Source organism: Pygoscelis adeliae, unplaced genomic scaffold (assembly GCF_000699105.1).
Source record: "Pygoscelis adeliae isolate BGI_AS28 unplaced genomic scaffold, ASM69910v1 Scaffold427, whole genome shotgun sequence".
Lineage (NCBI taxonomy): Eukaryota > Metazoa > Chordata > Aves > Sphenisciformes > Spheniscidae > Pygoscelis > Pygoscelis adeliae.
In genome coordinates, this window is record NW_008825214.1 from 1,621,971 (window position 1) to 1,645,710 (window position 23,740).

Genomic DNA, 23,740 nt, shown 5'->3' on the forward strand with positions numbered 1-23,740 from the left:
CGAGGTTCCCCGCCCCCCCTCTATCGAGGAGTTCACCATCGTGAAGCCCATCAGCCGCGGCGCCTTCGGGAAGGTGTACCTGGGCCGCAAGGCGGGGAGGCTCTATGCCGTGAAGGTGAGGGGCGGCGAGGGGCGCCTCCCCGCCCCCTGCGGCCCTCGGGGCCCCCTCGTTGCCTGGTGTCGCGGCACTGCCTCCCTCCCCTTTCGTTTAATCCCCTGTGGGGAAGGGACGTCCCGCGGAGGCCTGCCCCGGCAGGCCCGTGGGTTGCCCCGGGACGAGCCCCCCCTGGCTTCCGGCACTTGGGCTTTTGGGGAGCTGCCGCTCCTCTGGCAGAAGCCTGGCGCCTGGGAGATGCGTTGTCCGCACGACTGTGTTTAGCTTTCTCCTCACGTTCCTGTTCGCCTGGAGGCTTTGGTTAGGAGGCATCTGATAATGACAGCTGCTTTTAGAAGTACCTTAAATGTCGAGGAAACTACGCCAAAAGCCTTCCAAAGCGTCAGCGCGCTATTTGCTTCTTGCTTGTAAATACTTGCTACAATTGAACACATTCAGCTGTCGTGCCGCTGGGAGGGCGTTCTCGCCTTTGTTCATAAATGAAAAGTCTGCCTCTGAGATGTATAAAGAGAGCAAATTATAGAAAGGATTTTTGCTGAGTACACATTTAAAAAAACTTGCATTTTCTACGTTGATACGCAAAGGACTAAAAACTAGGCTTGTCAGTAGGGAAAACTTGACCGATGGTTTGTGCGAGCTTGACTTTGCAATTGTGTACTATGCAGCAAAGAAAAGAAAATGTAAAAACAGTCATGCAAAATAGACATTGCTCTTCAGAGCTATATATGTTTATTTACATGACTTTGTTATAAGCATTTTGAGGTGAAAGCTTCTGTGTAAATCCTTTATCACTATTTCAGTGAGGTTTATGGATTGCTTACAGCTACGATGCTTAACGTGCTAAATATTTGCATAGTTAAGGTCAACGCTTATTAAAGGTGTGGTTCTATGCATTCTCTGTATGTCTTGGAATTTTTTTTTGTATCAACTTTGATAACAGTGATGGTAGCTGTGGAAACTAATTTTCTGCAGTTTAGGTGCTGCATATAGAGTGGTTCAATTTCGTTATTTTAGTATCTTACACAAGTTTATTGAAAGTATTGTGACCTAAAAGCTTTTGTGTAAATCCTTTATCCCTATTGCAGTAAGACTTACAGATTATCCAAGCTACTGAATTTAACATATGCTAAATATTTTTTACAGTTAAGGTCAACACTTACATAGACGATATCAAATTACACTTCTTATGTCTTGCTATTTTTATGTTATCAAATTCTGTTATTGAGTGGTGGCGGTAGCTGTAGACTCAACTTTCTACAGTTGTGTTGCATAGAGAATGGGTAAATTAAACTTGCTTTAATATCACTATATATATCCGGACCAAAGATGTTGAAGGTGGGCGAACTTCCAATGCGTATGTAATGCTTGCCTAAATACCTATCAGCTGAGCTATTATGCATCTTCTATTCAAGATTACTATTGAGTGGGCATCAACATACAGTGGAGTAATTAAATACAGGAACTGGAGCCTAATTCACAGTTAAGCTTGTTATTTCTTCGTTGTGAATTCCATGTATTTGAGGCTTCTTCCCAAGGAAACAAATATTTGTTGGGTGACTTGATTTGTTAATTTTAAATTAAGCAAAAATTCACTTGCTTTCTCTGCAAAGTTAAGAATTAGAGACTGGGATAGTTGCAGTCTTGCTCTTGAGGATGCCAGGATGGGATGGCTTACTGCTGCACTCTATTTTTCAATCCTCAGGCCATATATCTCAGCCTCTGAAGAGATGGAAAGACTTGGTCAGCAAATGGATATCTAAGCATTGAACACTTTTTCCTCGTTCCGAGTTGTGTACTGTGGATAAGAGGATTAACTCGGGGCAGCTTAATTTCACGTACAGCCTAAACACTCATTTTTCCACTGTGTGCAATTGCAGTAAATATTGGTAGCATGATGTCCATTCAGGACTGAATTAGAAGGAGAGCAATGAAAAAGGTTCTCTAATAACCTGTGGTTTAAAATTCTGTCTGTATATGAAGTTATAGCTCTGTTTTAGATGTATATATGTATGCAAGTTTGAAGTACAGAGATAGATTAATTGACTAAAGAACTGTGGGTTGAGCAAAGAAAAAAATGTTTATCTATTTGATTTTGTTTTGTTTTTCAGGTGATGAAAAAAGCAGACATGATCAACAAAAACATGGTTCACCAGGTCCAGGCAGAGAGGGATGCATTGGCTCTCAGTAAAAGTCCTTTCATTGTGCACTTATACTACTCGCTTCAGTCAGCTAATAACGTCTATTTAGTGAGTAAATAAATGGCTGTGGTATTTTATGATAGCATTGAAAATGGAGTGCAGAACTATATTTATGTCTGAAAACATATTTTTATGGTAGTGAGTGGGTGTTCCTTAGTCACTTTTACTTTCTTCTTTCTCAGAATGGGTGAACCAAGTGAAATATTTCTCTTCCCCTGGTACCTTTGAGATCTTTCCACCTGTGTTTCCTTTTTTTTACAGGAGAGTCTTTTCTAATAGCTAATGTGTTTTAGGAATATGTAGAAATCTTAGGGAAAACAAAACAAGGAACCATTCTCTTCAAGCAGAATCCAAGTGACTGAAAGATACCCTGTGGCTCACTTAAAGGAAATCTGTTTTACTTGTTGCCTGTGCTCAAAATTCATTATGGTAGTTGGCCTAGATGACAAGAGGATAACTGAGTGGCAAAACTAAGTGCTAGTCTACACGGAGCACTGTGAGTACAGTAGGACTTGAATATGGTTTTATATACTGCCTCCACATAAAGGTAGTATGGATTAAAACTGTCTACAAAGGGTCTAGTGTAATTTGTCTGATTTGCTGTAAGTACACACAGTGAACAGGCGAGGTTCACTGTGGCGAGGTTGCTATGCACTCCTACAATGCATTTTGACTGTAAATGAAGGCTTATTTTCCTGATATCTCTGTTAACTGCTGTGTGGAGTAGAGGAGTTCAGGGTAAAGAATTTGTAAAGGAGATGCTAGAGTCATATATATGGAATAGTATTGTATATTGGAATATATGTGCTGGTGAGATGTCTTGACCAAAACCCTATAAATTCATTCTTGTCATTGAAGAGTGAGTTTCTGAAACTCCGCTGACTTTTCTTTTATCTTTAATAGAACATGGGCCATAGTAATGTGTGGATTTACATAATTTTTTTTTGGATGTGTGTACTCTTTTAAACACTCTCTTTCATGTCTTAAGTGCACAGTAGCTCTTGCTGTATACATTTCTGGAAATTTGCACTTATTTCACAAGGCTCAAGTCTGAATTTAATGTTGTGTATAAACACTTTCAAAACAAAATCATTGAGATACCTGTTCTATACAAATCAAAATTTCAGTGGTCTTTGGCTTCAGGCCTTGAGTTTCACAGAATTGCTTTGCAATTTATTTTCTATAACATAGAAATCTTTCAGAAGTTAATTAAAAAGCTGACTACAGAAAGTAGGCTAGGCAAATAAGTAAATGGTCTATTAAAAGAAAATGTTTCATGCCCTCTGTCATCTGAAGCTTTAATTATTTTATCCCAGTGAAAAGTATTGTGTGGGAAATGAAGTTAGCACAAGGAAGCTTCTATCAGCTTCTGCTCTTTAAAATTATATTTTCCTAGAGGTGAAAGCTATTTTGTATTTTACTTGGAAATTTGAAATGTGTTTTAAAATGTTAAATTTAAAACACTTGAATGGCAGGTGATGGAGTACCTTATTGGTGGAGATGTCAAATCTCTTCTCCATATTTATGGATATTTTGATGAAGAAATGGCTGTTAAGTATATTTCTGAAGCAGCGTTGGCTCTTGACTATCTTCACCGGCATGGGATAATCCACAGGTAAAACCTACTTTTTTTTTTCTCCTTACAAATAAGTATTTGCTAGTTCGGGTTTTTAATTTTTCGGTCAAACACATAACCAATCACCATTTCATAGTAACAGCTACCTCATTTGCTAGAGCTTCTGGAAGCTCTTTTTGTGTGTGTACACTGCAGCAATGTCATGAAACAACACCTAAAATAAAATCTGTCCATATATGTTAAGCAGACAAATATACACTGCTTTCCCCTGCCTGCATGCTCTTCCTCCAGTACAGTGGTGTATTAGCAGCTATGCTGCCTTCTAGGGCCCCTCTGCCTGTGGCTTTTAAATGACTGTTCTGGAACTCTCTGGATACTGCAAGCATGTAAGTAGGACAAAGGGACATTGACTACTCTAATGCTCCCCCTGTAGTGAGAGTTCTTTGCTGCATTCAGTAGTGCCACAGAGAGCACACGTGAAAAGTTTTATTAGAGGTTTGCTTGTCTTGTGTACTGTCGTATGTAGGAGCTACACGTTAGTAAATGTTGTGATGGTAGTACTCATGAAGAACACTTGTTAAACCTGCTGAAACACAAAATGTCCAACTCTTGTGACACGCATGGAAGCTTTACAAGGCCTGAGATGTTTGTACAATATTTAGTGCTAGATATGTTTCATTGTTTTGATGTATTCCTCCAGTTGGAATCTTCTGCTGGCTAACAGATGTTACTGAGAAACAGCTATAATCAATGTTTTGTATTGAGTGTTTCTGGTCAGTTAACTTTCTTAATATTGCTCAGTTGTCTTTTTACTGACTTCAACTATATTCATGTCTTCAGGGATCTGAAGCCAGACAATATGCTCATTTCTAATCAGGGCCATATAAAGTTGACAGACTTCGGGCTTTCCAGAGTTACTCTGAACAGAGGTAAGAGTTGTCTGTATCCTTTTGGTTGTATTAGAATGTATTTTTTGCATCACATTCCCATATTCTTGAATGCTCTACATCCCCATAGAGGGCAGCTTTCAATTAAATAAGCTCAAATGTTGCACTAAGATCTGATTTCTAGTAGGTAAGTACTGATAAGGTACATGCTAGTAAAGGGTCTGCCATATGCATTGCACTTCAGAAGCTAAAATATTTATTCTTTGGGACAAGGGTGTATGAAATATGATCTAGAGCCATTTCTCTTTAGGGGTATGGATTTCAAAGTTTTCTATGAAGTCCACTAAGAGAATTCAAAGGGTGAATGAATAATTCTGGCTTTTTCTTGGTGTTTCTCTGGCTATTTCTGTCCTTCAGTTCATGTTTCTCTGTCCTTGTGGATCTTAATTTCCAACCTGAACTGGGACCTTCCAGACATTAATGTGAGGGACAGGGGAGGTGGCGAGTCCCTAACAGAAGATTATAAATCAGTGCTTTAGCATATGAACATACTGTTTTCAAGTAGCAGAACAGTCAAATGACTGTCTGGTACAGGCAATAAGCTGCAGGTCTTATGGTGAATAGCCAGTTCCTGAACTAGTTTGCACCGCCAACCCCTTAGCTATATCAGGCAAACTAATGCTGCACAGCACTGGTGTAGTTTTTTGAGACAGCTGCTGGCAGGTACATCCTTTTTATACAGTTAAAGGAATGTAGAAATTCAGAGTTCTCTATGGAGTTTCTGATTCATGGTTTTAAGAGTATAGAGGAATTTCCTAAGTATACTGTATTTTCTATAATATACTACTTTAATTGATAAGTTCAAATGGGACAGATTATTGTGTCTAGTTGAATGTGATATGTAAGCTATAAGCCTACTTACCTCTAGCGAGCAAAAAATGGCATCTAAGGTTAAATTTTCACCTATCAAAAACTCGTCTGTAGCTTTTTTGAGATGTCTTTGGGAGAGAAGGCAGGCTTTGAATCAAATTTACCATCTTAGCCCACAAGCCATAGGCTGGAATTGCTGCCTAAAAACCAAAGCTGGTATCAAATTAGAAAATGTAACACAACATAGTATGTTGGAAAAAAAATTGGACTCTTACAGTTTCTTTATTTATAAACTGTAATTTTATGATGGATGTACAGGAAGAAACAGCTTGTATTGAATAAGAACGTATGGGTATGTCTTTACTTGGGTTTGGTGGCTTCTTTTGTGTATTTGTTCAGTATGTGACTAAATTTTTTTTCCCTCTTGATAAAACTTAAGTAAATGCCCATGACTTTGCTTATTTAATAGCAAGAGGAAAATCTGACTTGCTGCTTATTTTTTTTGTCTGTCTGTAGAGATAAATATGATAGATATCCTTACTACACCATCAATGGCAAAGCCAAAACAAGACTACTCACGTACTCCAGGACAATTGTTGTCTCTCATCAGTTCTCTGGGTTTTGTAAGTAACTTTCACTGTCTCTGAAGTATTTCATTCCTTTCGTTCACTTACTATCTTAAATGTAATAATAGGAGTGATAAGGCTATTCTTGCACCTCTTCTGCCAGCTGTAGAATGACTTATTATATGTTTCCAGTACCTTGAAGTTCTGAAGTGATTACCTTAGACTATATTTCAAGTTGCTGACTATCCGTTGTGCTTCAGAAAATTTGGTAGATGGGCATGGCTAAGCTCCAATGCAAAAGTAATAAAGAATGTGTGAAGTTACACTCAATCCTGGATGTTTCGTTCAGGCTCCATTAACTTTTAACTATGCTTCTTCCTGCTTGATAGTATACTCCTGTTGGAATGAAAATGCCTGGGTGCAATTCAAGTCAATCATCTGACAGTCTGCATGGAGTGGTTTCTCCCTTACCTATGGTCCAAAAGGAAAATACCCCTCTTTCAACTAAACTATTCAAAACATGTAAGTATACCAAGCCTTGTACTGAGTAATACTCTGGCTGTAAGGTTGTGGTCTTTTAATTTTATGTGAGTAGCTTGGACCCACTTGATAAAAGACGTGCTTCTATCAGTGTCTTGCTGATAGTCTGCAACAGTGTCTACTGTTCCTCCAGTACTTAAGGCCTGACATGTTTTCACCTACACTACTTATGTTATCTTTTGATTTTTTTTTCAAATGCACAACCGCTGAATTCAAAATGACCCTTTAAGATTTTACAGAAATAGTGTCAGTTCTTGGCATGCTTTCATCAAAAATGATTTAATATAGCAATGTGTGCTTTCATTTAAATTGTCTTATCTTGCTGCTTTCTCTTTTCTAACCTAAAATGAGAAAGAAGGCTATTATGGAGTTAATGTTCATATTGCTTTTAAATTCTTGGCAAGGCCCTACTTCAAAAAAATGAGTGAATTGACTATGCGGGAAAGATGACAAGAGAAACTATGATAGTACGCATAGCTTTCCATAACTTCTTTCGATGTGAAATCCTGACAGGCAGTGAAGCTGGTTAATGTATGTTGCCTATTTGTATCAACATTTGAATTATTTTTTTTTTTTCTCTCAAGATCTTGATACTTCTCAATTAACTCCTGTGATGCCAGTGAGAAGTTTAACTCCTACTCTGCTTCAGTCAAGAAAAAGGTTTGGTACCTCCAGTGCCAGTAGTCAGTCGCACACATACCTGTCCAGTATGGAATCAGAATGCTGCAGCAGCCCTAGGTGGGAGAAAGATGTAGAGGTCAGGACTGTTTCATCTTCCCACTATAAATGAGAATAAGCTTGCACTTGTATATGCACTGTTGCAGATCTACTTACTTCCAAAAAAAAGCCTTCCTACAGGAGAAGGAGTAGGGGTTGTAATCCTTGCTGAGTAGGAGTTTTGGATCAAACTAGTATTACTTTTTCTTCAAGCAAATAGTAGTCCAGTGCAACATAACAGGAAAAGCAAATGCTATTTAGCATGCAGCAAAGGAGTGAAAGAGAGGGCTTCTACTGGATGGCACTGGTTTAGCTCTATTCTTGACAAGATGGGCAATGCTGGGAGTACTGGCTCTTTGGAAGCTGACCTTATCCCTATAGCTTTATTAGCTCAGCATGCAGACAAAAGAATTTCTTTAAAAGGCAGAACTTGGGAAAAACAATAAACAAAATATAGTTCAAACTTCTACTAGCTATTAAAAACTGAAAAATTTTAAGGTTTATATTACTGAAGGGTTTTGTATCAACTGAGCTAACACCAGTAATCTTATAGCTGATACAAAATACTTTCTCCTATTTTAAACTGATAACGAAATTCTGGACAAATACAGATCTAAAAGAAAATGCTGCTGTGCTATTTAGTCCCTTGCCATGATTCCTATTTAGATCACACACAAAAACTTACTTTTAAAACAATTTATAATTCTTTGTTTTATCTGTCCATTTCCCAAGGTCTTGTTTTTAGTATTGTTACCAAAATAGTAGTAACATCAGACTTCCCTTTTGTCATCTCTGAAGTATAATATGCCACAGGGTAGTATGATGGGGTTCTTTGGTTTGGGGTTTCTTAGAAACTGAGAACTTTGTAGTTTAACTTCTTAACATAAAATCAGAAATACAACTTTAATTGCTATATTTCTTCATCCCCAGGCATTTAAAAATACTGCATTTTCTATTGTATTCTAGCAGGCTTATTTTATGTTCTTAAAAGTTAAATTATCAAATTATCCCTAACTTAGTTTTGAATTTTTTTAATGTATTATGACATGTTTGTCACTACTAGTGGTTATAAAGAATAAGTAATGCTTGCCAATTTGCAGTTCTTTATGGAAGTGGAAATAAGGTATTTAAAGGACATATTTCTATAATGCTGTAATCCTATTTTTCTTGATACTCAAAACTTAATGTGCTCATTTGCAGCAAAGTGAAGATGAACTATGTTCTACAGTAGGCAAAACAAGTAGCAGTGGGTCAGCTCTCCTTTCGCATGTAGAATTACTGAATAGCAAAGGTATTACAGTTTTAAAGAAAAAAGAACTGGAGTCTGCCATTTCTCCCATCAGCAGCAATGATTCTGGCAGTAGGCAGAAGTTGGGAAGTGAACATTCTGATATAACAGATACTCCTGTGACCACACTGGATGTGAAAGGCATAGTCAGAAAATGTCTTTCTGAAAATAAGATTTGGGAAGAAAAACTCTCTGTAAGTAGAAGAGATATGAGTAATGAAACAGCAGAAACTGCCAATCAACAGCAGTCACCTTCAAGGCAGAATGAGCCTGTCAAGCCTGTCAAAGAGGAAGAAACTTTTGAAAAGCCAGGTGTAAAAAGAAGCTTTGAATTAGTTGACACTAGTCCTTGTCAGGAATTTAACTATGTTAAAAAAAGCAATGCAGAATATAAACGTGGCTGTCAGATCTCAGAATTTCCAGCAAACAAAAGGACGGGTTTGACAACAGAAATTCAATCCTTAATGCTTTGTGATGATGGATGCCTACGTGACACCTGCAAAAGCACAGAAGAAGTTAAGAGTTTTATTGGTAACCAGCAAACAGTAGAAAAATCACTTACTCCAATTATAGCCGAAAATCTTATATGTGATCTGGATGCAGACTATGAAAAGGATGATAAAAAGGAGTACATGAACTCAAGTTTTCTAGGCACTGATGATGAAAAACCTTTAGGAATTCTCAGTGCAGATTCTGACTTATCATTTCCTGAAATGTCTGTTACAGAAAGCCATTTAGAAAAGCAGCTTTTAGATTTGGACAAAAGTGTTAAAGACCTCTCCTTTGAGGAACCGAAAACAGAAGGCATGCTAATAACATCGCCAGAGTCCCGAGATGCCTCGCAAAATGGAGAGGAAGCACATACTGTCCAGGACTGCAAGCTGTTACATCACGAAAAGGATAATGACCAAAAACACATGAAAGAAACTTACCTTGACACAGTATTTTCTCCTTCAGAAAAGATGATGGAAGCACTGACTCTCTTTAAAAAAAATGCTGTTGTTTTTCGAAGTTATAATAGTCCAATTAATATATCCAATGTGTCTGAGCCATGTAGCATGGTTTCTGTGGATATAATGGATCTTTCACCTGCTTGTAGTGGCTCTTACCCAACAGCTATTACTCCATTACAGAAAGGAAGACCATCTAGGGTCTACCAGGTATGTAAGGAGACATGTAGAAACTTTGTGCATGCATTAGACACTAGTGATCTGAAATTATTTCAGTTGCTAATTTAGGGAAAATTGAAATAGTTTGAGGTAGTCTGTCACAGTGACCTTTGACAGGCTTTCACTTACTGCACTTGTGTGGCCAAACTTATAATTTCTGTAAGAGCTTAGCAATAACTGTATGTCCACTGGTTTGCCTCTAGCTCAACATGCATTGCCTGTCCACCTCTCTGAGAAATCCTCTGCTCATGCAATGAACTGGTAAAGAAAGCCTGTGGTATTTTGTCTAATCCTACTTCTAGTGCAGCGTGGTACTTCCTGTGAGTAATTATAGGTTTCCTGATGTAATGGGAGGTCTCTGATTTTTTTTTTCTTTTTTTTATCCTGCATACCTCCCAAGAGAGTCTGCAAATGCTGTTCAGCTGCTAGTAACTGCTACTGTACTTGCTATTTTCTTTTTTTTATCCTGGTAAAAATGATAGTGTAATGTGTACTGTCAAGTACCAATTGCAAGCCTATGACAAAGATTGATGTAAACAGTAATGGCTGCTTGCAGGTTATGAAGTTTTGCTTTGACCTTTTTAATCCTTCTGATAGTAAGTAAAAATCTTATTGTCCTAAAGTAAATTAGAGCCCCAATGTGTGAAAAGTGTACCTTTCAATCAGTGTTTCCTGTTTAATTTTGGCATAGCTTTACAAGATCTTCATCCAGTTACTTAAGTTCTAGTTGTAGGATTTAAATCTTTCTGACAGAACTGGCAGTGTGTTGAATGATTTGGTGCACCAAAAGGGGACATTCAAAACGCTGTTTTTGGGGAAGCCCTTTTTGTGAATTGCTAGCTTCTGTTTCATCTGCGTAAAATTTTAATTGACTTTGAAACTTAGCTTGCATTCAGCTGAAATGGAGTCAGAGTAGTATGTACTGCATCTCCTGAGAAATAAATGGCTGATGCCTTTTTATATGTTTTTGTAACTTACACTTGAACAGGAGGATACCTTTTTATATACTTCTGTGATTCTTTTTAAAATCACATCATTGTGATCCGATTACCTGTTTTCTATTTTAATAGTGAATTCTGTAGCCTTTATGGCATCATGATTATGAATTGATCTCTGCTGCGCTGAAGTTGGAAACAAAATTATACCAGATATATGGGAATTAAGGGTATACTGAAAAATAGAGAATGAGAGTCTCTGCAAGATAATTTAGTAGTACCTCTAGGTCGTAACAGGAAATCTTTCATTGCAGTCAGCCTATTGGCTGTGAGAATTTATTGATCTCTTTGTAAGCCTGCATATTTTATCTTCAAATAATGTCCCAAATTACTTTCAGAAGGTTTGTGCAGCTGTAAGCAGTCGCTAAGTCTAACTTGAGCAGAACTTCATCTACTTGTGAGACATTACTTGTGGATTTGACACTGGAGGAAGAACTTCGGGAAAATTTTCTTACGGCATAGGCATCGATTAACTTCTTATGCTTTGAGATAGTTGAGATAAAGAAATGGAAGCAGGTTTCACACATACTTTTTCAGGGAATGTACATTTTATGACATGTTCTTGACTTGAACTTAAGTATCAACTGTTATACCCATTACTAAACCTGGAGATGGGAGTTTCTCAGCTGGTTTTGTTTGACATCTGTAATCTTTGTTGCATCTTTTAAGACACCTTATCAGGGAGATGCTGGCACACCATATAGGACTCCAAAAAGTGTAAGAAGAGGAGCTGCCCCAGTAGAAGGTGAACGCATCCTAGGGACCCCAGACTACCTGGCACCTGAGCTGCTTTTGACAAAGCCTCATGGTAAGACAAACAAACCATGGAGTTTGTAAATACTTGAAAGGTGACCTATTTACACTTCTAAATGTTTCTAGAGCTCTAAACCCTTCAAGTAATACGATAGTGAATTCTTTAAAAATACCTAGTGCTTAGTTTTTGCCAACATGGATGGCTGTATTTGCTTCAGCTGCTCCTTCCATTTACTTTTTTTACGTGACTGGAGGTTTTGACTGTCCAGCATAGTCTTGCCTGCTGCTAATCTAACGCTTTGGAAGCTGTGCTTAGGCAGCCTGAGACTTGTATGTGGCTTAGGAATCACAACTTGGTCATCCTCGGTGTCCTTAAAGATTCTTCAGGGTGGGGGAATGTAGTGAAATTTAGTATGAAAGGATTAAGCCTCCAATTACTCTTAGAATGTATTCCATGTTTATAGATATTAAAGTGTTATGTGCATCCAGACAAGTTTATAAAGTTGCATTAAAAGCAGTTATTGAGTTGAGTGACTTCATGAAACAAGATTTCTGGCAGGATCTCCCATATAAGTGGACAGTAGTAGCCATCAAATATTTTTTTTTTGCAAAATACTATAAAAAAAATAGCACAACTTTGAAGTGCATAAATTTCTTTAGCTCAAATCCTGAGCTCCACTGAGATCAACAGAAAGTCTGAAATATTTTCCTGCTAACTTGCAAGAACCATTAACAAAAAATAAATGCAATGTATCCCTGATATATTTGTTGTATTTATAATTACATTTTATTTCTGTCTCAAAAGTATACTTTTATTTTGTTGAGCTAATAGTCTTAGGAAAATTATGAGATATGAGACCTTCACTGAGAAATAGCGATTACTAATCTGTGGAACAGTAAAATTCTGCTGTGTGCAGCCAATATACAGTAACTAAAACTGTATGAAGAGATTTAACAATTTAACTGTAACAACTAAAATTACTAAACATATGTAGTTGTTGTTTTTGCACTTCCGTTTAGGGATCCTGGTTATTTGGCAGGCATTAAAACTAGATAATAGTTTGGAAAAGTAACCAATACTACTTAGACAATGTAAAACTTGGTTGCGAGGTGACTTCTGTGCAATTACTGAGTGTTTCCAGGACTTCAGTGATAACTTGCAAAGAGTCTGGGTTTTATGTCAGGAAATAGCAAATCTCCCATTACCTTCAGTGAAGCCAAGCTTTTTTGGCTTTGGAATTCAAAACTTTTCCTCACTAAGTATTTCTGGTGTTGTTAACTTGCTTGTAAATGTAGTTGTAATCCTAAACTATAATCATGTTACAAAACTATTTTATTTCTATTTCTAACTTAGATTTAACATTGCCATCTTTCTTCATTGTTGAGTTACTACCTTTAAAAAAAAAATTTTTGCATTCCTATGCCTTCAGAGAATCATACTTGATATTTGATGTTTGTATTTGTTAGGGTTTTTTTGCAATAATTGTAATGTTCTTGCTTCGTTGTCTTTTCATATGCAGGGATTCTGATCTCCGGTAAGTTTGCTATATACTGTGCAGAAATGGAGTGTTCAGTGTAACTGTGAACAGTCAAAGCATAACTAGATCACAATTTCCAAGAAAATTGTTTGGGTGAACAATGTTTCTAGATAAAAAGATATGTCCAATATGCATTCCACATAAGAATGTGATAATTCCACAGAAGATTTGGGAAATAACAGTTATCACTGTGACTGAACAATCAGAAATCACACTTAAACCTGTACTTCAGGAGTAAAGTCAGCATTCTTAAAGACATTGTGTAACAGGAAATAAACCAGAGACTTTTTCTCATTGCTTCCTTTCATTTTATGCGATCAGTCTGAATTACTTTGTGTATGGGTGAAGAAGGCTCAGATGCTTGAGACCTGGCATTTCTGTTTCTTCCTTTAAATATTGATAGTCGTGATTTAGCAGGGATATGGTAGGAGTTAATCTAATCTTCAGTTAAACTTTGGGTGGGAAAAATTGCTGCTGAAACCTGTTACTACATTGTTCAGAGTTGTGGTCTTAGTAGACTTTGACTGAAGCTGGGAATATTTTATCTGAACATCCAAGTACCTCTAACAAGAGTGGATGTGATCTCACTGCTTTGATATGCTTAGCTTGGTGGGGCACTCTTACTGCTGTTAAAAGTTGCTAAAAGTGCGTTAGATTATTTAGTTACACATTTCAGTTTTCAGCATTTCTAAACTTGGTCAATAGTCCTTTTGAAATGACTCAAAACATTTGTTCTCTTAACTTGGAGGTGTCTTAATTTTTTTATATGCCAAAAAAAGCCAAGAAAAACTACACTTACTCTCTTTCAAAGATTTTTTTTTTTCAGCGTGGCACCAATTCTTTATACAGTGGAGTGGGCATGGCTTAAAGATGCAGAAAGCTTAGAATGCGTGCAGTGGCGTCTGGGACTGCTTTGCCTTCTTGTTTTTAAGTAGGTTAATAAGATGGGTTTGGCAAAAAAACCCTGGAATGTGGAAAACCAAAATTATTTAATAACAAAGGAGAGAGAGCTAGTAACTACGCATTGCCCTAATCAGCTTCAGCGTAATGGAAAGTAATTCCAGCTTCTTGCATGCTGGCTCATTCTGCAAGCTGTCTTCAATATTTTGACATAAATTTAGACAAATGAAAATTAAGTTCAATAGTTTGAATTCTTGGAGTCTTCTCAAAGAACTGAGAGAAAGATACGGGTTATGACATGGAGCATTCATCCAGGCTCTAGAGCAGTTGTTAAAGACAACTGTTTCTTATCACAAAAACAATCTCTTGGAGAAGTCAGCTCCTGGATTCTCTGGGATGGGAGTTGATAATTAGATTGTTCTTAAGAGCCCACTTGCTTTTATCAGTAAACCCTGGTATTATCTATAATGAATTAAGGAGCAGACTGGCTTTAAAAAGCCCTTTAATATATTTTTTTAATCTTCTGCATGATTATTAAGTACAACTTATTTTGTCTCTTCCTTAATTTCTAAGAAACTTTGCAGGATTTAAACACTCTTCAATTTCTGCCATGGCTGATCTTCAGACTTTTGCAAATATCATTAAACCTTTGTGTTAGTGTAATCACCTGGATTTCTCTTATCAGGTTCTGCTGTAGACTGGTGGGCCCTTGGAGTTTGTCTGTTTGAGTTTCTAACTGGAATTCCACCTTTTAATGATGAAACACCAACACAAGTCTTCCAAAATATTTTGAAAAGAGGTAATCTGTTTCAGTAATCAGGGAAAGTATGTATTTGCAACATTTGTCTTACGGTTTGAATTACTGACTCATCTGCATCTTTGTAGATATTCCCTGGCCTGAGGGTGAAGAAAAGCTATCTGATAACGCCCAAAATGCAATAGATATTCTTCTAACAATTGACAGTACTAAGAGAGCTGGACTGAAGGGTTAGTATTAAAATTCTCTTGCGTTCTTTGCAACTAATTAAAAATTTCAAAGTGGTGGTGTCCTCCTAAAATTTAGACTAAAACTTTAATGCCTATTTAGGTTCCATGTATAGTGCCCGAACACTTAACAAGTTGTGGTATTTTTTGTAGTTCTTGTGGGGTTTTGCCCCTTTGCATGAAGAAATTTTTTTGGGGATGGTGTGGTGTTTTTTTATTGAACTTTTGTTTTGCTTTAATGCTGTTTTGCTATGGTTGTTTAGTGTTTGACATCTGACATACTAAAGTTCACTTATCGAACTCAGTAACAGGTATTTGGGAGTTTTGACCTAACTGATTTTAGGAACTTTAATTAAAAGCGTATGGTTTGGGAGAGAAGCCTCCTACAAAAGCTAATTCAAAAGAGCTTTTTCTTAGGAATCAGCCTGTCTTTACTGAATGTATAGGGGAACACAGAGTTAGACAATAGATAGTATACAAAGTCTATATATATTTTTTTTCCTTGTAGAAGGACTTTAAATATTTCTTGTTGTAACAGTGACTATATTTTATTAAAAAAAAAATTGATAACATGAAGGAAGCTTAGAGTGAGATGTTTTAGAAAAAGAAGTAGTCTTATGAGAACTGCCCAAGAAATCACTAGAGAAGGAAATTATGGAAATGCCTAGTCATAAAGAGACTAAAGGCTAGAAGCTGAAACCAGGCCAATTCAAATTAGAGAAGGCACACAGTTATAAATGAAGATCATGATGTTAACAGGGAATTCTGTGTCTCTTTAATGTCTCCCAAAAAGCATCTAATGTCTTAATTTGAAGGTGTTTTAGTTAAACACAAGTTTCTGTCTTTATTCCTGGATAATAGAGTGAAATCTAGTTGCCTGTCATGCATAGAAATTTAAACTAGATGACATCATGGTTTCTTCCAACCTGAAGTTCTTGGGAGTTCATTCTTTGTCAGGACCTTTAACTGTATCTGATCTCTTTAGCCAATTTATAGGCCACTGAAGTGAAGTTAGATGAGTAGCTTTCGGGACAACCATTAAGTTTTCTTCATTGTAATTGAGTTTCCATCACTGTCACCTTCTCCCACCTCCCCAACACACGCGCTCTCCCTCTCTATTTCTCCAGCGTGAAGCCTAATTTACTGAGAAATCCCAGTTATGTCATGTACTAGTGCTGGGCTTCTAGGAGTTCAGTCTTTCCGGATAAGAGAAGCTTTTAAAGCAGCGTTTGGCAGAGAACACTGGTGTCCGAAGTTTGGGTTTGTTTTTTTCCCCCTTCTTCAAAGATGTGGGCAGGAGCTCACTGCCAGCTATGGTACACATTAGTACTTCTTTGGAAAAGACAATGAAGTCTGCTCACCTTTTCAGCTTAAGACAGCTTTCTGTATGTGAGAACTTTCTTAAGAGCAGAACTACGTACGGTTCTGAGACAGTGGATCTGTGCAGTGTCCTGCCGCATGTATGGTTGCTGAAGCTATTAGAAAGAGTTAGAAGACCAACCCGCTGATTTATTGCCTTTTGTCTAAAATAAACTTTAATATTGTGTTATATTATTTGATCGGGAAATGTAGAACTAATAAACAAGTGTTAATGTCTTACTCTCTATCAGCTAAAAGCCTGTGGTGTGTGCTTAGAATTAAAATTTGTAGTGAGTCTTTGTCTTGGTCAATCTTCCACCTCCTTCTAAATGTGGTATTTTTTTACCTGTCCTATTGTTTTTTTTCCTGTTTGCTTTTGATTTTTGTGGTGCGGGTGATAAAAACATGGGTTTGTATCCCACTTGGCTGAAAAGGTGCTTTCTTGGATTGACTCAAAGTAGCAAAGTCACGTTCATCAGGGAGTGGTGTTTCCAGGTTATGTAAAAGACACATCAGATCCTGTGTGCCAGGAAGTCACCTTCTGGTCAGAAGGGACAGGGCAGGGCAGTTCTCCTTGAGTCGGAAAGTCTTGTAGCTTGGTTAGTTATCCCACCTTCAGGCTGGGAAAGAGGAATCTGGTGATCTGTGGTAACTTCACCGTAAGGGTGTTCAGACTTCTGTGTCTGGCGGTAGGCCAAAGGGGGCTGTACAAAGCAGAGGACGGCTCCGTGAGCTAGCAAAAGGCAGGTGGCCTGGAGTGGAGAAGGGTGGGAGTGACTCCCATGTGTCTACTCAGCACAGAACTTTGGCAAAATTAGAAACAGACTTTGAAGTGATGCTTAAAATTTCTGTGGTGCCCTGTCATGAGAAATGCCCCTCGGGCACCTGGGATCCACTGTGTGCTGTGTAGAATAGGTTCTCCAGCTAGGGGAAGATGGTTAGTTGGCATGATAATAGTTTGATCCCACTGAGGTTGGGGGTAATCAAAACCCAACTGCAATTTGCACTTTTGTGAATTTCCAAAACAGCAAAATAGAGCAAATCTACTGACAGCTACGCCTCAAGGGAACAAAGTGACTAAGGGGCTTGGACAAAAGGATGTTTATAATGCTTATATGAACTTCTGTTTCAGAACTGAAACATCACCCCCTGTTTCATGGTGTGGACTGGGATAACCTACAGAATCAAACTATGCCATTTATACCTCAGCCGGATGATGAAACTGATACCTCTTACTTTGAAGCTAGGAATAACGCTCAGCACCTGACTGTGTCTGGATTTAGCTTATAGCATCAAGATAAGTGAACTTACTCCATGTTTTTGCACACTTACAGGTTGTCCCATAACACTAGTTTGGTCTTAACTAAGTTTCCTTGCCAAATTCAGAGTGTGTTTAAGTTATCGATCTGTTTTTATTATTGTATCCTTTGTTCTGAAGTGAAGCTACTGTACAAAACTTAGCTGGTATCAAGTGCCTTCATGCTACTTTTTATCTCACTTACTGCACCTTACTAAAAGGCCAGAGTGTTGTATTTCTTGGAACTAATACACTTGGCAATGATGGGGCTTTTTTTAATAGCAATGAGTAACTCCAGTCAGGAGGTGTGAAGTTATTTCCCAGTTAACCATAATAGGGAAAGGACATAAATGCATGATACTTCTATCTAATTATAACTTACCTATTAGTGGTTCGGTGTAATGGCAGTCTTGTTTGGAAGTAGTCCTTTCTGACCAGTTTGAACACACATCCACTGTGCAAAACCGATGTTTTCTTATTTGAGGTGGAAAATTGCAATCTTAATGGAGCATTGAAATGTCTTACTTCTGTTTATCTTATCCCAAGAAGGGTTAAAAGAGACAGTGGTGGTCAAAGTTAACTCGGCTAGATGTGGCTTGTGAGATTGAGGGTAGTTCTACTGGTTATTATCCTTTCCTAGACAAACAGGGCAGGGAAAGGATACTGTTTAAATTGCTGCCGTGTAACCACTTACACTGTAGGAAGATGGACTGAACAGTGTATGTTTTAGCAATTGTTTTAAATAGAAAATGCTGAGGATATGTGTTAGTGCTCACTCATGTCAGATGATAGAAAACAAAAAATGACCTGAATGTTAGCTAACAAGTGAAGTATTACTCATACTGAAGCTGCTATATATTAGCATTAACTACAATGCATTGCAAATTAACAGACTTGTTCTGTAAACTCACAACCAGATCTTAGATTTTACTAGAAATTAAGTTACAAGTGTATATTCAGTATTATACATCCTAATGAGGGGGAAGTATATTTAAATCTATTTTCAAATGCAACACAACTTGCATCTGCTAGGTTTTAGAGGTTTGTTTGTAGGTAATTCTGTTTAAATTATCTTCAATATTTTCCTTGCATAGGTATCTCTCAGCTGACTTACTGAAGATTTTTATTTTTCAAGTTTGTACTTGCTAGATAAAGATCAATTGTGCTAGATGGTGGTGCCAGCCAGTGGCCGCATGCCAGAAGCCAAGCATTTTGCTAGCAATTTTTGCCAAGTGGCTTTTGAGTCTCATGAATTGACCCTTCTTGCAGGGGGGATTGAGTTGTCCCTTCATTGCCCTGCTTCCTGGAAGACAAGATTTATTGATGGAATTCTGAGCAAACCGTGTATGCCAGGCTTCCTGCTGCCCCCTCAGGTAGCTGGGAAAAGAATGGGAATGGTAGAGAAAAAGGAAGTTTCCTAGGACCAAAAGGGAGCTAATTCTTAACAGCTCAGAACGACAAATCCCAGCTCTAGGTGTGATAACTCAAACATAGTGAAACAGAATCTTGGCAAGTAGTGAAGGGATTGACAGTCACTGTATGTTTTGCAAAGGATTTAAGTTTCAGAAAACTCCTAAATTGTTGAATCTTCCTGAAAATAATGTTATGTGAAAAAGGTGCAAGCAATCAAATGCAATACATTATTGAAGCAGTATCCATAGACAACATTCTCTGAATATGAGAAGTTCTTTAGCGTTTTTCCTGTGTATAGTTAGAATATATAAACTGGGGGAAGACGAATACCTTCATTCAAGCAATCGCTGGTATTTTATGCAATTTATTCTTCCATTTCTAGTAATCAGGTTTAAGAAAACTAGTCTGACAAGAATGAATCTCAGTTTCGTGCTGAGGAAAATACTGTAAAAATGTGTTAGGAAATAATGTAAACTGAACTGTCTTCAGTACTTTACAAATGGTTACAACCTGTTCCCATTTTGCAGTATAATACATTCCCTTCAAGGCAGAAAAAATTACAGTGGTACGACACTTTAAAGATAACCTCTAACCCCTTGAAGTAGTTCTTAGTCAGCTGCACGGGTCAAGTGCCTGTCTAAACTTTTTCTTGATCAATCACAATGAACTACAGAACTGCTTAAAAGTCTTTTAGGTAATCGAACGCTCGTGTATATAGAGCTAGAGATGACAGTACACCAAAACATTAGGCATAGAGAATCTTGTTAACTTACTGTTTTTTTTCTTGTAAAAACCTCAAACCTTCTTATAAAAACCTCATTCTAGAAGAAAATTATGGTTCTACCATAGTTTTACAATGCAATACAAACCCATAAATTCTGTAGAACAATAAATAGGCCAACTGAAAAATCTGAATGTTTAATATAAATAGTTATCGCAACACTGCTGTCGGGAGCTGTCAGATTATGCACAATTAGCACTGAAGCCTTGCAATGCCCCATTCTCTTCAATAATTTGCATTTATCCTGATCATAGCAAACATGGAGTTGAATTTAACAAGTTGATTGTTGGGGTTTGTGGTGTGGTTTTGTTTGTTGTAGATTTTTTTGGGGGGTGGTTGGGTTTTTTTTTTGTTAAAAAGGTGAATCCTAGCCTTATTCTTCAATATGGAATTCCTTGTCAACTCTTAAAACCACTGTTTTTGCCCCACTCATCGCTTGGCTTCCAATACTACAGGAAAAGTACAAAAGCTATAATGTAGTAGCTGAAAGACTTAAAAGTTTCTTCTCATGAGTAATCAACTACAAATATTTGTATAAGCTGGCAAAAGTTTCTGGTCCTTAAAAGCTGTGGAATCCCACTTGGCAAGTACTCTAGCTGTTACATGGTGTTTCTTGAAGGCCTGAAGTTCCTTTATGAGCATAACCTACATATAAACTCTGTAGCTTCCAGGTTATCTTGGGAGACGGTTTATCTATTAGCTGGACAGAAGTATGCTAAAAACTGTAGAGATCAGTAACTGTCACACTTTCTTATACAGAAATAGCAGTCTTAGCAAGTTACTGGTAGTAATAGTTGTCCGTTGGGCTCACCTATACACTGTGCAATGTTTGGAGGCCAAGATACCGAAATGCGGCCATGTGTTCTTGAGCTAGTAGGTTCCAGTGTCAGCATGATCGGGCTTACCTATGGTTACTCTTACAGAAAAATGCATTCTTTTCCTCTCTACAATGTTCTCAAAAAATTTACTTTGCACATTTTTGTGTAAATACATAAAATAAAATACTGCAGTTTTGCTGTTGCTTGCTTCTGCACTTGTTTTTAAACTGTCTTATACTTTTGACCCTGCTGGGGGGGTGGGAGGCAGATTTTTACACAAAGAAACCCTGACTGTTTCCCCCTACCCCCCAAAGTGATCGTAAGTAGGGAAATGCCTAATACCTTCCAGTAGAGGTGTGTACGCCCTTCAGTTCATAACTTGCTAGCACCCTCCTGCAACCTCTACTACAAGCCACATTTGTGTATTTAATGGCAGGAGAGCGAAGAGTCCTTAGGTGGTCTGTAACCCCTGCTGGGAGTCTGCTCCTCTGTGGCAACTAGAATGAGTCAGAGTGGCTCCATGGGCGCTCACTGTGCTGCCGCAAGAGAGAAAGAGCGGGCCCTGAGGATAGAACAGCTTGTCCCGCACACACTTAGACCTGGCTCTGTTCTGGTTCCCTCAGCTGAATGCCTATTCATTGGTGGAATGTCTTCCATCTGGCTTCATCCAGAGCAAACCTATGCTTTTTAGATGATTTTGATTCACTGCAGGAAACCAGCTGGACATGTGCTTCGGAAGTGCAATTTTGAGCTGGGTCCAGACGTTTCCAGTGCTATGCAGAGCTGTTTTGACTGCCAGCCCTCCTGAGGAGACCACCAGCTAGAACAACATACCCCAGTTCTGAGCTTCAAGGATCTGCTTATGTCACTTTCTCCAAGTTAAAGCTGTGTCTTATTTTTTATAATTTGCCAGGTACAAAATCACTTTTCCTTACCTTTAAGACAAAGGACCAGCTAACTAGAAATCTGTTCAAGTTACAGTGAGTTTGAGACACCCCTAGCAGCTGAGGCCTGGTTATGAGTTACAATAAATGGTTACAAAAATGATGATGTTTTGTATTACAACTTTAAGACTGAGATTGTATTACAACTTTGAGACTGCTTCTTTACAATGTAGCCAGCAGGCTCTTCTGCATCCAATGTACAGCATTTACTAAACATTAAGAAAGTTCAAGATAAAATGCAAAATATTAAGGGATTGATTTATTGAAACATGAATAAATAACAAGGATGGCACATGCCTACATTTATTTCAGTGGGAAGTTAACTGTTAAGTACCTTTGAGAATGCCTGTACCACCTCTAAAAGCTAGACACCTACGTGTGACATGGCTATGAACCGGGGGCAGAGGCACTCCAGGGTGCTTCGTCCTGTCAGAAGACATGCTGCTTCAGGAGTTTCTTCTTTAAAGTGACCTTCAAGCTAGAGTATCCTTCCTCTATAATCACTTCTATCATTTTATGATAAGAAGTCAATCACTCTAGGAACTTTAAGCTACAGGCACAATGGCTTCAGGTCACAGCAGAACTTCCCTTCCAGCATAAGCGTTGTTCAAACCTGAGTTTCCAGTACATCTCATGCCAAAACTCATCTCTGGCACGTGAAACCATCTGATTGTTACAACAGTCTTCAAAGAGGTTCTGATCATTTTATTTTTTAATTCAGTTTTACAATAAGAAAATCAGAAGAAGGGAAAAGTAACTTAAAAAAAACCTCACTTAACTAAAAACAAGATTAAAATTGCTCTGGTAAAACAAACATTAAATTCTGTGATTACATTTTTATACAGTATAGCTTGTACGAAAAAATTTTCCAAACTATAAAAGATTTTTCAGGAAGAACAAAAAATAACTTTCCTCAGAAATTATTTGTAGTATGTAGTCCAGGTGGAAAATGAAAGCACATCAATAATATGGTGAAATTTCTGAAGATTCAGATCTTAAACATGGGTTATGTTATTATGTAATTCTTTATAGCAAATGAATATCTTAGTTTACTGTCAAATCTAATTTTAGTGCATTTCCCTTTTCCAGAGATTTAGACAGTTTATATATTAATTTATTTTAAAATTAAGTGTAAAGCATGCTTTAATCAAGCAAACTTCACAAGGTTGTAACTCTATCTGTATATTGGTTAATAAATACTCCAGGGGGGGGAGGGGGAAATCAGCACCAAAATTAGCTGAAAAGTTTTGTTTTGAAAGGAAGTAGAAGGATAAGAGAGAAAGAAATACCAGAACTGATATTTTTTATAATGTGACTTGGGAAAAGTCCACAATAGATTAGGGCTAGATTAAATCTTATTTTAATTTGACATAAACTGACAACAGAAAACTTACAGTGCACTGAGCTTTTTAAAATCTTAGGGATATACTTACAGAGCTAGCTTTCATCTCATTTTAAACCACCTTGTGCCTAAACTATGTATTTCAGTTAAAACAAGCTGTTGTCAACAAGAATACAATTATTAAAGTTAAAAATGTAAGGTGCAGCCTCTTTAGATGGATCCCTTGTACCACACAGTTTCCAGACTTACATTTGATAGTCCTTCCGTTATTAGTGGCTCTAGCTTCCAAGACATGTATTAATTCCCAAATCTCCTTTACAGTCTTAAAGGATAAGTGAAGGATTCAACTTCATTTCTGACCGATTTACATGGAAATTTGTGCCACACTTGTTTAGCAGCAAAAATAACCAGTTGAATTCCTCAGAGCTAGATTGTATTTTTCCAACAGCTTACAATGTATTGAATTCATTCTTTATCAGTGCTTTCATCTGATAATATGTAACCCTGTGGAAAAACAGGCAGGGATGTTGTGATTGTAAAATTATTTCTATATTGACGTTTTTATATACTTTTCACTTATTCTTTTACAAAGATGATATTTTCTTCATCATCTGACATCAGCAAGACCAGTAGTTACTGAAGGCCCATCCACAAGCACATTCCAAAATAATTAACGTTCATATGGTTTTG

At 37.6% G+C, this 23,740-nt stretch overlaps 1 protein-coding gene across 1 annotated transcript in view; it reads left to right on the plus strand.

Moving 5' to 3' along the window:
• Positions 1 to 17,745, plus strand: part of MASTL (microtubule associated serine/threonine kinase-like) — a 20,569-nt gene extending 2,824 nt beyond the window's left edge. The window contains exons 3-14 of the mRNA XM_009329133.1: positions 1 to 115; positions 2,224 to 2,361; positions 3,789 to 3,928; positions 4,730 to 4,818; positions 6,163 to 6,269; positions 6,602 to 6,734; positions 7,337 to 7,509; positions 8,670 to 9,917; positions 11,591 to 11,729; positions 14,798 to 14,911; positions 14,998 to 15,099; positions 17,588 to 17,745. Of these exons, the coding sequence (XP_009327408.1) occupies positions 1 to 115; positions 2,224 to 2,361; positions 3,789 to 3,928; positions 4,730 to 4,818; positions 6,163 to 6,269; positions 6,602 to 6,734; positions 7,337 to 7,509; positions 8,670 to 9,917; positions 11,591 to 11,729; positions 14,798 to 14,911; positions 14,998 to 15,099; positions 17,588 to 17,745 (2,656 nt within the window). The remainder of the gene's footprint in view (positions 116 to 2,223; positions 2,362 to 3,788; positions 3,929 to 4,729; positions 4,819 to 6,162; positions 6,270 to 6,601; positions 6,735 to 7,336; positions 7,510 to 8,669; positions 9,918 to 11,590; positions 11,730 to 14,797; positions 14,912 to 14,997; positions 15,100 to 17,587) is intronic.
• The last annotated feature ends 5,995 nt before the right edge of the window (positions 17,746 to 23,740 follow it).